Source organism: Drosophila guanche, unplaced genomic scaffold, assembly GCF_900245975.1.
Source record: "Drosophila guanche unplaced genomic scaffold, DGUA_6, whole genome shotgun sequence".
Lineage (NCBI taxonomy): Eukaryota > Metazoa > Arthropoda > Insecta > Diptera > Drosophilidae > Drosophila > Drosophila guanche.
Window position 1 is genome coordinate 6,055,281 of NW_022995747.1, and position 14,315 is coordinate 6,069,595.

The 14,315-nt window shown below is 47.7% G+C and overlaps 2 protein-coding genes across 2 annotated transcripts in view; one reads left to right on the top strand and one right to left on the bottom strand.

The window, feature by feature from the left end:
• The window catches only part of LOC117583307, a 38,257-nt gene that overhangs the window by 3,213 nt on the left and 20,729 nt on the right, over window positions 1-14,315 (bottom strand). Inside the window, exons 4-8 of the mRNA XM_034271551.1 lie at window positions 14,157-14,292; window positions 13,907-14,043; window positions 12,845-13,070; window positions 12,391-12,607; window positions 1,045-1,442 (exon numbers count right to left, since the gene is read on the bottom strand). Coding sequence (XP_034127442.1) covers window positions 1,045-1,442; window positions 12,391-12,607; window positions 12,845-13,070; window positions 13,907-14,043; window positions 14,157-14,292 — 1,114 coding nt within the window. The remainder of the gene's footprint in view (window positions 1-1,044; window positions 1,443-12,390; window positions 12,608-12,844; window positions 13,071-13,906; window positions 14,044-14,156; window positions 14,293-14,315) is intronic.
• Window positions 7,003-8,047, top strand: LOC117583308. Its single transcript, XM_034271552.1, has 2 exons — window positions 7,003-7,087; window positions 7,159-8,047. The coding sequence occupies exons 1-2, from the start codon at window positions 7,073-7,075 to the stop codon at window positions 7,987-7,989; spliced, it is 846 nt and encodes a 281-aa protein (XP_034127443.1). The 5' UTR covers window positions 7,003-7,072; the 3' UTR covers window positions 7,990-8,047.

Genomic DNA, 14,315 nt, shown 5'->3' on the forward strand with positions numbered 1-14,315 from the left:
ACTGATGGCAGCCCCTTAGGGCAGCATAAGAAGCAATTACAGTGTGAAGGAGCATTCTCGGCGGCGAAGTGGCCGAAACAAATGACGCACTTCACGCAACATAAATAACACGCATACGCCCCTTGGTTCAAGTGACAGTTTGGCAGCCACTTCGACCGGCAAAGAGGTCGAAAGACAAAGGAGTTGCCTCCGGCTAGACCACGCCTGGGACTACAACCGACGACCAGCGACCTACGAATGCTGTGAGTCATGGGCCTGGTAATGTGTAAATTATTTCGTACAATTCAGGACAATTTACAATACTGACTGGCCGAGTCGAGTCAACGACTCGGAGACTTGCCTGGAGGAAGCAAGTGTTAACAATCGGCTTGTAGGCAAACACTGTCGGCAGATATATAAATTAACCTCTGTTTGTGTCCTGCCCTCTGTCACCCTAGGTGTGGGCGTACGTCGAAATTAAACGAACATTCGGTGCACACGGAGAAAATGTTAGTTGAACTTGGGGAAGTATAATATTAATTAGGGATGCCTTTTTTCTTAGTGTAGTCTTATGCCAGATACAGGACAAGAAGCTTGCCAAAAGCTTCTCGGCAAACTTCAATGCAAACAAGGAAAACATTTCAAATATGCCAAAAAGACGAACCGACAAAAGACCAAGTTGACTTTTGTTTATACATTTCTTGGCAGCTGGCGGTAGACATTCTGACAGCCCGAGAAATAACAATAGGCACACCACACATATACAGACATACTGTACCCCTAACACATAGCAACATCCCATTATCATGCTAATTTATTTTGTGAAAATTCCATCCGTGATTCTCTTCTACATTTCATAATTTTGTCGCGCGTGCCTCCCCCGTGTGAGGAGCGAGCATTTTTTGATGAGCTCACGGCTCGTCATTTTGCGAGAGTGTGGCCCAAAGCAAGTATTGTGCTTGCATAGCATTACATTACAGAATAAATAAACCGAATGTGTATACCCACACACGTGCACAATTCATGCGAATCACGCATACGCCGCGTTGTGTTGCCACCACTCACCTTTTACGGAATACGTTTTGTAGTCGGCATACTGTTCGCCCTGGCCCACAGTCGCCGGTATCGTCGACAGGCAGGTGATCTCCATGCGCCCATTGCTGCCCACATGCTCGTCGGTGAGCTCCAGGTTCAGCTGACTGATGCTGAACATGCCCTTCTCCTGCTGGGCTGCTGTGACAGCCGCTGCGGCTGCTGCGACGCCACTGCCGCCGCCCGGATGGGAGAGCGGACGCTGGTAGCCGGCCGCCAGCTGATTCATGGGCCCCGAATTCGAGGGTATGCCCAGCTCTTTGGCAATGTTGGGCGCCTGTGGGCCAAAGCCGCCGCTGTTCAGGGTGCTCCGGATGATGCCGAGGGCATTCTCGTTGATGTGCCGCCGATACTTGCGGCTGCTGCTGTTCCTGCAATAAAAAAAGGGGAGGCATTCGATTGAGTGTGGAAAGTTAGAGCCTCGGTTTAATGGTCGTGGGGTCGGCAATTTGCACACAAATAAAATCGTAAATATTTGCATTTTATGATTGATGTGTGGCAACGTGAAAAGCAAAATAAGAGGCAAAAAAGAGCACATTCGAGGCACGAACATCTGCACAACGAATCCCAGGCGAATGGAGATGCGAGCTGTCATAATTTCCAGCAGAGACCCCGAGAATAATTGATAATCGAGCGAGTTTCATACAAATACAAATCTTTTCTTCAGTTCAAACAAGTTGCCATGGAAGCGAAGAGTGTGTGTGTTTGGTTATTGATCATTTGAATTAAACTTTTGCCGCTCTATGGGCGTGCTTTCTAATGGTTCGCCTGCATTACTGGCCGATTAGTTTGAATTATTCAGGCGGCAGCAGCTTCTGCTTCCCACACACAGACATTCCAACTCTAATTAGCTTTTACGACTTTGCTTCATATTTGATAAGAGACCTGAACGGCATACAAATGAACTCGGTTCAGTTCCGCTGGCTGTGGCACGAGGAGAGATCTCCCTCCCTGTAATTACCTTGGGCTTCGCTGGGTTTAGGCTGCCACAGCGGTGCTCTGACGATGTGTGGGTGGGTGTGTGGCGACATGTTGCTTTATTACAAATGCAAAATGACAGCGAAATTACCTGAGCAAACTCACGCACACACATACATACACCTGGGTGCCGTTTCCCGTGCGACGTGCGTGCCCAGACACTTGAGCAAATAATGTGAATACCATAAAGTTTAATGCATCGAATGTGCTGCTAAAACCAATTGTCAGCTGTGTTAGTTTATGGCCCGAACCCCCCACTTTACGGGCCATCAGCACACAGCATTAGATTTTGTGGCAAACTCGTTTTCGAATGCCATTTGCAGGGCAGGGCAGAGCTTACTTCCGTCACATTTAAACAATTATTTCATTTGCATATCACTTCGCTCTGGTCTTCCGTTCTCGCTGGCATTAGATCCTCTGGCTCTGTGTGTGTGTGAGACTTGCCTGCTTATGCAAATTGGAAAGTAAATGGCATAGAATTTTAGCAAAATTATATTTAAATATTATTTGGCTTAAAGTGCAGCAGCAGAGGCAACAGCGGGAGCAGCAGCGGGAGAGCTAAGAGCGGAATGAACTAAGGCAACGGATGCCGAAAGGAGGACTCCTGGAGATAAAGCAAGGAGGTGTCAGCAAAAAGTTGCTTTTGTGTGCGAAAGCTTGCTGCTCTTTCAATCTTTGGGCAATGTGTGTGAGTGTGAGGGTGTATGCTTCCTCTGTGTTCGGAGAACACTTGCCAACCAGAGAGGAGATGGGGAAAATGTCATGCAAATTGTGAGAGCATATGACGGCACATGGATGCGCTGCCAGCAATATGGAGAACATTCCCATTGCATAATCATAAAGAGCACACACAAAAATCGATGTACATTATGCATTCCTTAAGGTTTTCAAATAAAATAGGATTTGAATTGCTATTAAAAGTTGCTGCAACTGCGGCTTACAAGCCATGAATGCCTCGAACACCCTTGCAGGGTATTCATTGCAAAACTCTGGCACGCACCAAAAGCAAACAACAGCAGGAGCAGCAGCTTGGCCAAAACTTAAGCAACAGCAACAGTACGGATACGAGTAGGAGTACGAGTACCAATAATAACGAAGGGATAGCCGGTAGCTCGGTAACTGTAGCGTAGCTGCGTAGCGGAGTAACCGACAGCTCGGGGCAGCAGTAAGCCAGTTAAACTAAGGGAGCAAACAAATGCTGGGCAAAACTCAACGCAAATGCACATCATCCGCATAAGCCTTCGACAGCTCTGGCTCCTCGACGCTGGCTGATGACAGCAACAACCAAGACAGCGGCACCAGCTGCAGCACCAGTCTCTTCCCCTGCTCCTGCCCTTGCCCCTGTCCCAGTCTCAGCATCATCAACGTAGAGCTCTTGTTACTGTTGATGTTACTGCTGCTGATGCTGCTGCTGTTGCTACAGTTGTCTTAATAAAATTCCTTATGCAGCGCACTTTTCCCAGGAAGAGGCAGCACCAGCACCGGTAGCGACAACAACGGCAGAGAAGCGACAGGAAGGGGTAGCGAGCAGCAAGAAACAACAGCATCAGCACCCGTGGCAGGAAGCTCAAGTTCAAAACATAACAAACTTGCCAAGCAATTCAAATCAGGCGGAAATGTGGCCCCCGGTGTACACACAGAGTACAGTACAGTCGTGGAATATTCAAGTCCTGGCAGTGTGTTCCCAAGTTATGAAACTGCTGTCTGGCATGACACTTTAAATTCCACTCAAGTAAGGAAAAGAAACTGCCAAATGTCTTAACTCTCCACTGACATGCAAAACAGCCTTTGGGGCGACCGGGCCCAGGGTGATAATTTGAGAAATTCGCTTAATTAATTGATAAGTCATGTAGTTTCATTTGGGGTTGCTCCCACGGTTGCTGCTGGTGCTCCTTTCTGTCTCTCTGGAGTGGCATATTTATGTGTCTCTGGGCCACAGCAGAAACCGCAACCTAATTTAGTTGCGAAACGCCAACAAACGAGCCAAAGGTAGCAAAACCTTTTAGTCATTTATGATGGACACGGCAGAGCGGGCAGAGCCCGAAATATATTTCCAATATTTGAACAGAGGACGGAGCACATTCTGTCGGTCCAGTTAGCAGGAACACGCAAAGCATTTTAGGTGGGCGCAAAGGCGGCGTGCAGGACCATGAATTTCTTATGCGGCTGTGCCCAGAAAGAGGTCTTGGAAACGGAGACCGGAACTTGGGCGAACCACCGCTTGGCAGCACCAACTCGAAACAACAGCAAAAGCAGAGCACACAGATTACCAGTTCAACTTTTTGCTAGGTTAACTTTACAATAGCCCAAAACAGTTGGCCAAAATCAAAGCTTAGCCCGAGGGGGCCAAGAGCAGGGCCCTGACTCTTGTACTGACTATCGCCGTCTCTGCTAAATTACATGGCACAACGCATGCAAATTTCGCTGGAAAGTAGTTGCCTGGGGCCAGCTAATTTGTATTAACTATTCAGGGGTGTAAAATGCTTCGTCATCGGGAACGGGTAACGCGTACAGGAACCAGGCCAAAGTCAGTGTCGACCCTAGCAAGTACAAAATGTAACGCTGGGATCGGATGCGCGCGCACAAAAGTGAGCCACGAAATGGCCTTAAAACTGGGTTAGATGCGTCGCATCGTGTGGCGTAGCATATCGTAAGAACAGTAACACAAACACCAACACCAACACAGCCACAACAAAGAAAACAACAGAAACTGACAACGGCAACGCGTGTGAAATTATAACTGACAGTGAAGTTCCTTTTGTCGTCTCTGACTCGCTGTGGCATGCGGCCCATTGAATAATTTATGCACTATAAAGTGCCACAAGCCCTGGCCATGCCTCCACGTTACGCTACGCTTCCTGGCACTGTGGCAGGTCCTCCTGCCTGTACCCGTGTACAAGTCAAAAAATGCCAGAGTCAGTGAAAGAGAGAGAGAGAGAGAGAGAGAGAGAGAGAGACGTGAGACAGGACGCGCGAGTTGTTTGGTATTGTGATGTAAATGCATTTGAATCGGACATTTCGCGTGCGAGTCAGTTGTACTTCTCTGTATTTGTGTGTGTGTGTGTTTGCCCTTGGCAAACCTCATTTAGAAGTGTATTAATTGCATGCGTGTCAGTCCAACCACGCGCAGATGGGGCATGCAACTAATTAGAGGTAGACTGTGTGAGGTCAAACAAAGCGGAAAATGCTGTTCATTATGCAAGAATTCCATCATTTAACACAACCAATTAGCAGCAACAATTTCATAAATTAACTTTAAATCGAATTATTCTAAAATGCTGTGTACATATTTTGGTATTCCCACACCAACTCTCCCTCTCTGTCTCTCTTTTACTCTCTCTAGCAATCTCTTTGCACATATTGCACGCGACAGGCGGACATTGAAGTTGCACCCGCGGGGCCATGAACCGGGTAATTGCCGTAATTGGCCATTTATCGTCAATCACAGGGAGTTCAGTTCAGTTGAGTTGCATGTTCATGTTTGACTTGAAAAATGCATATTTCCGTAATTAACTTGATTGCATTTCTATTGGCAGGCAGCGCTTCCAGGCAAAAGACAAAACGAAACAACCTGTCAGAGAAATTAAGTTGAATGCCGCTGGCGTATGCATAACAGTTTAAGAGTATTAACAGTTTGACATTCACTTCACATATAGTTTACATACGGCGACACATGTGTGACACGAGTGGCGCCACCGTAGATCGGTTGTGTAGAAACGTTTCACGTGTAAAATGTATGTATATCTAATGTAGAATTACTGTTTGAAATCTCTTATGGTTCGAGCAATATCGACATCCTAATCCGCTTCGTGGAATACAATAAAAAATATTCAATTAAATCAATGAATTGGAAAAAAAGAGATATTGGGATGTAGCAATTGCCAAATTTTTAGCCGAAGGATCGTGCAGTCTTACACCAAATATTTTCGTATCCAAATACAAACTAAATAAAATACTAATAAAATATAAAGCTGTAGAAGAGCTCTTTCAATCCATCAATTAGCTAATTTACTCTCTAAAAATATAATTTAAAATCGATTTGTACACCACGGTATGGAGGAGAGTTCTCTCACTTGGCGACATCAAATTGTGTTATGAAATGGAATAAATCAGTCATATCTCATCAGCCACAATAAATGTTATCATAAATGCTTCAATAATATGCAAACAACAAGCCAAATAACCAAACAACAGAAAAACCGAAACTCTACACCATAAACCATAAACCATAAATGCCGCAAGCGATGCGACGCTATCTAATTTGCATAAATAGGTCTTTTTGTGCCCACATGTGTATTGTGTATTGTAGCTCTTGCTTTTACGAAATAGATTCAAACAGTCATGCATTTTGTACAGTGGCCAGCCAAAGGGGAACATGATTGGTGGTCCGCTGTAGCCAGTTTCCACTGCCCGCATTAATTAGTTTTTAGTTTTGCAAATCATTTCCAGAATTATATCTGGTTGGATGGATGGATGAATGACTGAATGGGCCCCAATGTCTGTGCTGTTGACATTGTAAATGATTTATTTATTTTTGTTTTGTTTTTGTTTTGCTATTTGGGCTGCGTTTTTTCTGCTCTTGCTTCTTTGCTCTGTAATGTTGGTAATTAATTAATTACGCATCCACAAAACAGCCAGCTATGCAAATCAATTAGCATTGCTCCATTGGAACGTTGATATGTTTGGCCTATCGCTGTCCAGCCTCATCAGTATCAGCTCCACTTTGCATTTGCATTTCATTCAGAGAAATTGGCAATACGCTTTCAATTTATGCAAAACTAATTCGCTGGCGGATACGGTTTGCGGTTCACTGTGGCTGAGGCGGATAATCGAGACAAGACAACGGCAATGGCTACAGACACAGCCGCATCGAATCTCTTCTTGGCCTCGCTTTGGGCTGGGCTATAAAAACGCCCATCGAACGGAGGGGTCACAGCATTAGCCGTTAACACCTCGAGGCGTGCCCACCAACGCGTTGACAGCCTTTAGCAGCGAAAAAGAGTTTGGCGAAAACCGATACAAAATGCGTGGATTAATCGTAAGTGAAATTGAGTTGGGTCGAAGCAGCAATCAATTGGATTATACATTGGATTGGATTTCTTTTGCCAGGTTCTGTCCTTCTTGGCAGCAGCAGCAGCAGTGAGGGCGGATGTGGGCGGCTACAACTACGGAAGCGGAGAGAGTGGCACGTCTGGCGGCTCTCTGTCTGGAGGTTCATTCTCTGGTGGTTCGGGGAGCAGCCTTTCGGGGGGTTCCCTTTCTGCCGGATCGCTGGGCTCCTCTGGGGGCTACTCGAATGAGTACGCACCCGTCAACACCGAATTCAACAAGGAATTCTTCACCTACACCGCCCCAGAGGCTGACTTTGAGGACAACAAGAGCGTCAGTGATTTGGCCGCTTCGCTGAAGAAGAACCTGCGCGTGGTCTTCATCCGTGCCCCCGAGAACAAGGGCCTGGAGAACGCCGCCCTGCAGCTGGCCAAGCAGGCCGCCGAGCAGCAGACCGCCATCTATGTGCTGACCAAGCAGGGTGACCTTTCCAGCCTGGCCAACCAGCTGCAGAACCTCAACCATGTCAGTGCCAGCAAGCCCGAGGTGCACTTTGTCAAGTACCGCACGCCGGAGGATGCTCTGAATGCCCAGCGCACCATCCAGCAGGAGTACGAGCGCCTCGGTGGCTCCTCTGCGTCTCACAATGGAGGCGTTGCCCCAGTGCTGGACTTTACCTCCAAGCGCCAGCAGCAGTTCCAGCAACAGCAACAACAGCAGCAGCAGCAAGTGCAGTTGTTGGATGAGCGTCGTGCCTCCAATATCAATGTCGCCTCGTCTGGCAGTGTGTCGAACATTGGCGCTGAGCTGGAGGCTCCCTCCGCATCCTACATACCACCCGCGGCGGCCGCTCCTCAGGCCACTTACTTGCCTGTGAACAAGGTCAAATAGTTGCCCGAAGTCTCTAGCCTTATTAACAAATTAGCCAAATTGTGGAGTACCCTCCCAGCCCCTCTCCCTTCGTTATTAAATAGAACTTTAATTTTAATGTGTGCGCTTGTTCTTATCCTTGTTGCGGCTCTTGTTGCTGTTCGCGTTGAGATTAATGGGGCACGCCATTTCGACGTCTTGTAGTCGCGCTATCGACGAGCCACTTACTCAGACTTTCTGCCCCGACTCCGAGTCCGCCCTCAGCTTGCGATTAAAACTAAAAGCGCATTGGCATTGGACGCGTTTAAAAGTTGCCGTAAATTTAAGTGACCGGTCGGTCGGTCCCTTATCCGAGTGGCCCAGTGTCGGCGTCTGAGCTGCTGGCCTTGTCTAATTCTTTGTCCCCTCGAACCATCGAACCCTCGAGCCCTGGAGCCCTGCACTATTATTGCCGCGGCTTATGGCACGTCAACGTTGGCCACCGTTGACCCGCCTTAAAGGATTACAGCCACACACGCGATCAGGGCCAGCAAAGCAGCTAATTACCGCCGCAGCCACACGGCCAGCCAATTTCTGGCGCTGCAAATACACGACCAGAGTCGCGACATTTAATGGCCGCCCTTTTGAGGGTCAAGTCAGTGGCAATTTGGGCAGGTCTGGGGATAGAGGAAGCAGCGAAGAATGAAGGAAACGCACACTGGAAATTAAATGAAAATTACCAGCTGCATTTAGGGGCGCTCCGGCTCGGGCTCTGCCTTTGTTTGTGCTTGGGAATTTCTTCCTCGAGCAGTGGATGCCTGAGAACTATTTGGCGAAAGTGCCGAAGTCCTTCGCTGGAACAGTTGCTGTTTAGGTACTTGCCCAGACATCTCTCAAAATAATTTAGAAATTTACTTTTAATGGGAATTTCATTATGAACAAAGTGCAATCTACGAGTGCCAGCTCCACTACTCAACGGGGACTGCTTAACCTCCATTTGAACAGACTGGAGCAGGAGTGGGCAAGCCACAGCACCTATTAAAGAGGAGTTTCCTGTGGCCGAGTTAGCTTGCCGTTTGCTGGCTTTTTGGATTGCTTTTCGGATCTCGTGTGTGTGTGTGTGTGTGTGTGTGTGTGTGTGTGTGTGTGTGTGTGTGTGTGTGTGTGTGGGGGTTACCTGTTCGGCACAAAGGAAGTGTGTAAAGGGCAGGCAAACGGTTGGAATAAAAGGCAGTAGTCAGCCAAGTTGCAGCTAGACACCGACACTTCCCATTCCATAGAAGCAAAAGTAGAAACAGACCTTCAAACCAGGCACAACGCTTGGCTTCAGCTGTGCTCTGGCTGGCCTGCACAGATGAGCCTCTGCCACAAAAGGCCTTACGTGTTGCACAAACATAAATTGTGCAACAACGTGTAAACTACTTTTTGACTGCATGAAATGCGCCATTCCCCGGCCCATGTCCTTGCCCGTGTCGGGTCTTTGCTCGGTATCCTTTGGTCCCTATTCCAGTATCTCCTCCTCGTTGTTCATTCCCCCGGCAAGTGTTCATCCTAAGCTACGTGTTATGCCTTTTATAACCATGGAAGAACGTCTGCTGTTTGTTTTTGTTGCCCTGCCTCATGGCTGTAGCTCTTCTTTTGTTTTTTGTGCTTTTCATGTTGCACTCTTAAAGTCATTTCAAGCTGCTCTCCCAGAGCCAGTGACAGAGAGAGCGAGCAACCAACAATAACGAATTGTTGTGCAAGTATTCAGCTTCATAATGCGGCAATGAGTGTATGAAAGCATTTTGATGTTCCGGCTTTTGAGTGGCACTCGACGATGCCTGTTTGTCGGCATCCCAAGTCGTCACTAATCACGTTAAGCGGTTAATTACTTTGCCTGGCTTATTTCGCACACACACAAGGCACACGGCACTCAGCGTATACTCAATATTTTATGCTGTAACCCCATTGCTGGGCAATAAATCTTGCGGTGGGCGTAGGCAGTGCATTGCCTGCCCCAAGGCGTGGCTTTTGTCTGGCGGTGGGCTTGACATTAGCATTGCATTTGCATAAAATAACATGAATATTTTCGCCATGCCACCAGTCACCAGTCAGGCGCACAGCACATTGCGAGGCGACACCGATCCACCCGGCCACCCACATTCGAGAGGCGCATAAGGCATAAACTTAATAAACAGCGCAGTTTATTCTACGCCTGGACGGCCGAGCAGCCCACACTCTCACCCATGAATAAACACACTCACACACACACACACAGCCACACAAACACATGCAAGGGAATTTATGCACATTGGCATTGGCATGCACATAAATGCAGCCCTGCCTGCCTGCTGCCTGCCCTGCCTGTTACTGCCACTGCCGCCGCCCCTTCGCCACTTTTGTTTCTGCTGCTCGTCCTTGTAATTGTTGCTGTTGCCTGTACAGCAGAAGGGTTTATTTACTTTTGGCAGGTGTTTGCAAGGAAGCAAATGAACTTATTCCAACTGGAAGGGATAACAATGTGCTGCCATGGCTATGTCATTGCACAACATTTTTGTAAACTTTAGATCTGTCAGGGTATATAGAGCTTCGATATATTCTCTTCCCACTTTTGTACTGTTTTTATTGCATATGCACTTTACGGGTATCCATTTTTGCCCAGAGTTTACGCCAGACTGCTGCATGCTGCATTAAAATATTCAACTCTTTTTCACATGCTTTTATGGCACAAAGGTTTCCACAGTTTCCCAGTTAAGGGCGAGTGTGAAATCACGCCCACATAAACCCATAACCGTCTACAGCCGTCTACAGGTGTTTGTCTGGCTAAAAAAAAAGAGAATGGCTTTTCCAGCAGGTTAACGATTTAATCTAATTTATTGCACAGCTCCGCACAAATCCTTCCGATGTGTAGTGCACATCTTCTGCGATGTTCTGGTTCTCTGGCTCTCTGGCTTCTGGCTCGTAAGCCCTCTGCAAATTTTGCATATAATTTATTTCATATTGCCATTTGGTTTTCAGCGAAATTAGTTCTTCAGTTCCTCCCCACAGCCACTGCCTCGTACGATACCATACGTGTGCATGAGTGTGGCCCTCTGAGTTGTGAGGAAATTATTTATAAAACATTTTCGCATTTGGCTCGAGCACTCGGAGCTGCTGCCTCGTTTTCTGCTTACGGCAAATGCAATTAGCGTCTGCTGATTACCCGCCCAGGAAATGGCACGGGTGTAAATTATGGTTCTTACTTTATGGCAAATTAACCAAGTGGGTTTATTCCGCACACCCTCATACACACACACATACACATGGCAAGCTGGAACTTTTTGCGGCCATAAACTGGGAGTTCTATGGCGGAGGCGTTCGAGAAATTCCCAACTTTTTAGCTTATGCAAATGCAAAGGCAAAGGCAAAGCTGAAGCAGGCAGTCCTTAAATGGCAAATTCATTTACCAATTACCAGCAGAGGCCTTGACACTTCGAGTGTCCATCATCTGTCAGGGAATAGTGGACCAACCGAACGACCAGTCGCCAGAATAGTCCCACAGGGCCAAGGCTGCTTTCAATTTGGGCCATGAACTTAGTATATTTTTGTGAAGCTCACCACGCACCATACCCCAAAAAGTGAGAGACGTGGCTCGTGCCACGTGCCACTTGGCAGCGTGTGTGTAATATCAGGCGCTACCTGGCAACTTCAAAGAAGCAGCCAGCAGCCAGCAGCCAGCAGCCAGCAGACACTTCGTGGAAACTCGCAGCGACTTGTGGCTTTCATTAAACTGACACCACGCCCACTTGCCTTCAGCCCGACACCTTCATCGACCCCCCTCTGCCATACACACTTGCAGCCAAAAGTTGTTATATTGGAAAAGTTTGTGTGCTTGATTTTTAATATCACAGGTGATCATAAATAATTTATTGCGTTCATTTACGTTTCACATCCAATCGCGCCACGTGAAGATTTCGAATACCGTAACGGAAAGGGGAGCCGTGCCACAGAATTTATTTATGTGCTGCACAACAAAAAGCAAAGGAAGACTAGGAAGTCAGACAGCCACAACCACAACCACAAGCAGCTCAAAGCCAGCAGACCCAACAATGTGCCAACAGCCCGTTGGCCTTAGCGGTGCAAAATCCTTTCAGACCATAGATAAGAAAACTTTAATAAACACGCCACACACGCAACCTGCGAAATTGATAAGAATATGAAAAGTTTGCGCTGGGCACTGCCACTGAGCAGCTTGTCTGGCAGAGGGAAACTTTTCACATTCCTTTCTAGTCCTTCCAGGAACTCTGCGTCGAATGGGGGAAAGGAGCTGCTAAGCTTTGCTCGTGGCTGAAAGTTGCAAGCTTTTTAATTTGTGTAGCTCATAAATATGGTTCGGATCGCGTTCTCTGGTTGGGGTAATGCCGTTAGGGGTCAGGTTACGTGATTAATGGGCTCCGTCCCGGCCCCCCGTTCGACACTCACCTGTGCTTCTTCAGCTCCATCTGCTGCTGCTTCTTGAGCTCGAGTTTCTTCTTGTTGATGTCATAGTTGCGCTGATGTATCTCATGGAACTCGCCCACGTCATGGTAGTTGGCCAGCGAGCCAAACGGATTGTTGTATATGCTGCCAACGGCACCTCCACCCCCAGCACCATGGTGGTGCCCCTCGTGATGGTGTGCGGCAAAGTGCGGAAATTCATCTGCAGAGACAGACAAAAAAAGAGTGCACAAGGAGCAGGTCAGCAGTGAGTGATCAAACAACCTAATTAACGTAAATGCTGCAGCAGTTTTTGGTATCTGACGACTCTTTCTGTGTCCCTCCGCCACTCTCCTCAATTTGGAACTCAAATAACGACACACACAGAAAGGTAGCAAAAAAGGTGATTACCATTGCTGGACCCTCTCCCTCTCCCCTCTCCCTCTTCCTCTGTACTCACCCGCACGTGCGCCGGCCGGCCAACGGAGGCTCTTGTCATAGCGGTCCATGAATTGACCCACTGGGATGTGGTACTGCTGATGGTACTGGTTGTAGTACTGATTCTGATAGTACTGCTGCTGCAGCTGCTGCTGACTCAGCTGCGTCTGCTGCTGCTGCTGCGTGCGTCGCTGGTGCTTGCCGTTGAACGAGAACACATGATGAGTGCGCACGTACTTCTCCTCCACCTGCCGAAACAACACACACACACACAAAAACACAAGGGGTTTAAAATTTAGTTGGGTTGGGGCATCGGTTCATTGTAATTGCTACAATACGCTTTTGCACAAAAGTCACTTCAATGTCAAACTGCTGGGACCTGCCACCACTCCATCCAGCGTGCAGCTTCAATTAAATATGGATCATGGCACAGCGGGTCAGTTCCACATCTGCTCTCCAGGACACACCCACACACTGCTGCACATTTTTGGGGTCCATGAAGGGTCCATGGGGTGAGTGTTCAGTGTTCAGTGTTCAGTGTTGGTTGGTGGCCCAGGGGCGCGTTTATGAATAAATTTCATTTTAGAGTTTTCCCCATATTCCATCCGCCACTGGCAGACATAATAAATTTATTTAAATTTCATTTCCTTTTCTCGCTCGCTGGTTGTGTATTCCTTTTGTGTTTTTTGTTTTTGTTTTACTGCCAGCACAGCAGCATCTGGCTTTGGCCTTTTTGTAATTAAAATGAAAGCTGCCCTGACTGCTCGTGTAGGCCATAATTATAAAACGGCTTAAACTGATGTTAATCTGCATGCATACGACTCCCATGGATATGGACACTGCAACTGCAACTGACACTGCCACTGCCGCATCCCCTGACAGTAATTTTGAGTGCATTATCCCGCTGATTAACCAAATGGCCACCACCCCCCGGAACATGTGATACCCGCTAATAATCGCATTGCAAATTGACTTTGATTACGGGAAACAAGCGAGCAACAGTTACGCAATCCAATTGCGGTGGATCCTCCAAGCGAGACGAGGACGAGGACAAGATGGTTTCAAATATCATACGCATACGCACCTTTTTCCCATTGATTAGCCACGTGATGTGCGGGGCAGGACGACCGCGAGTTGTGTTGCACAGTGCGAAAAGTTTCTCGCCCACCGCAAAGGGCGTTCGCTTGCGAAACTTAATTGTGGGCGGACCCGTCTGGGGCACTGCATGATAGATGTGTGGATAAATAGACAGATAGACGGAAATGGAGATGGATGGGAAAGGAGACAATAATTAGAGTGGACCTCATGATACGGTGGCGATAATTGTTACGCACAGAACACACTCATCAGCTCATCGGCGCTGGCCTTGGTGAAGATTGGTGTATCCGTGGAGACCTCGCAGTAAAACTGCCCAGAAAGATCAAACTGCACGTCCTTGAGGGTCACCTGCTGCTCGTTCGAGTTGTCCCACTGTAAGAGAGACACCGAGAAAG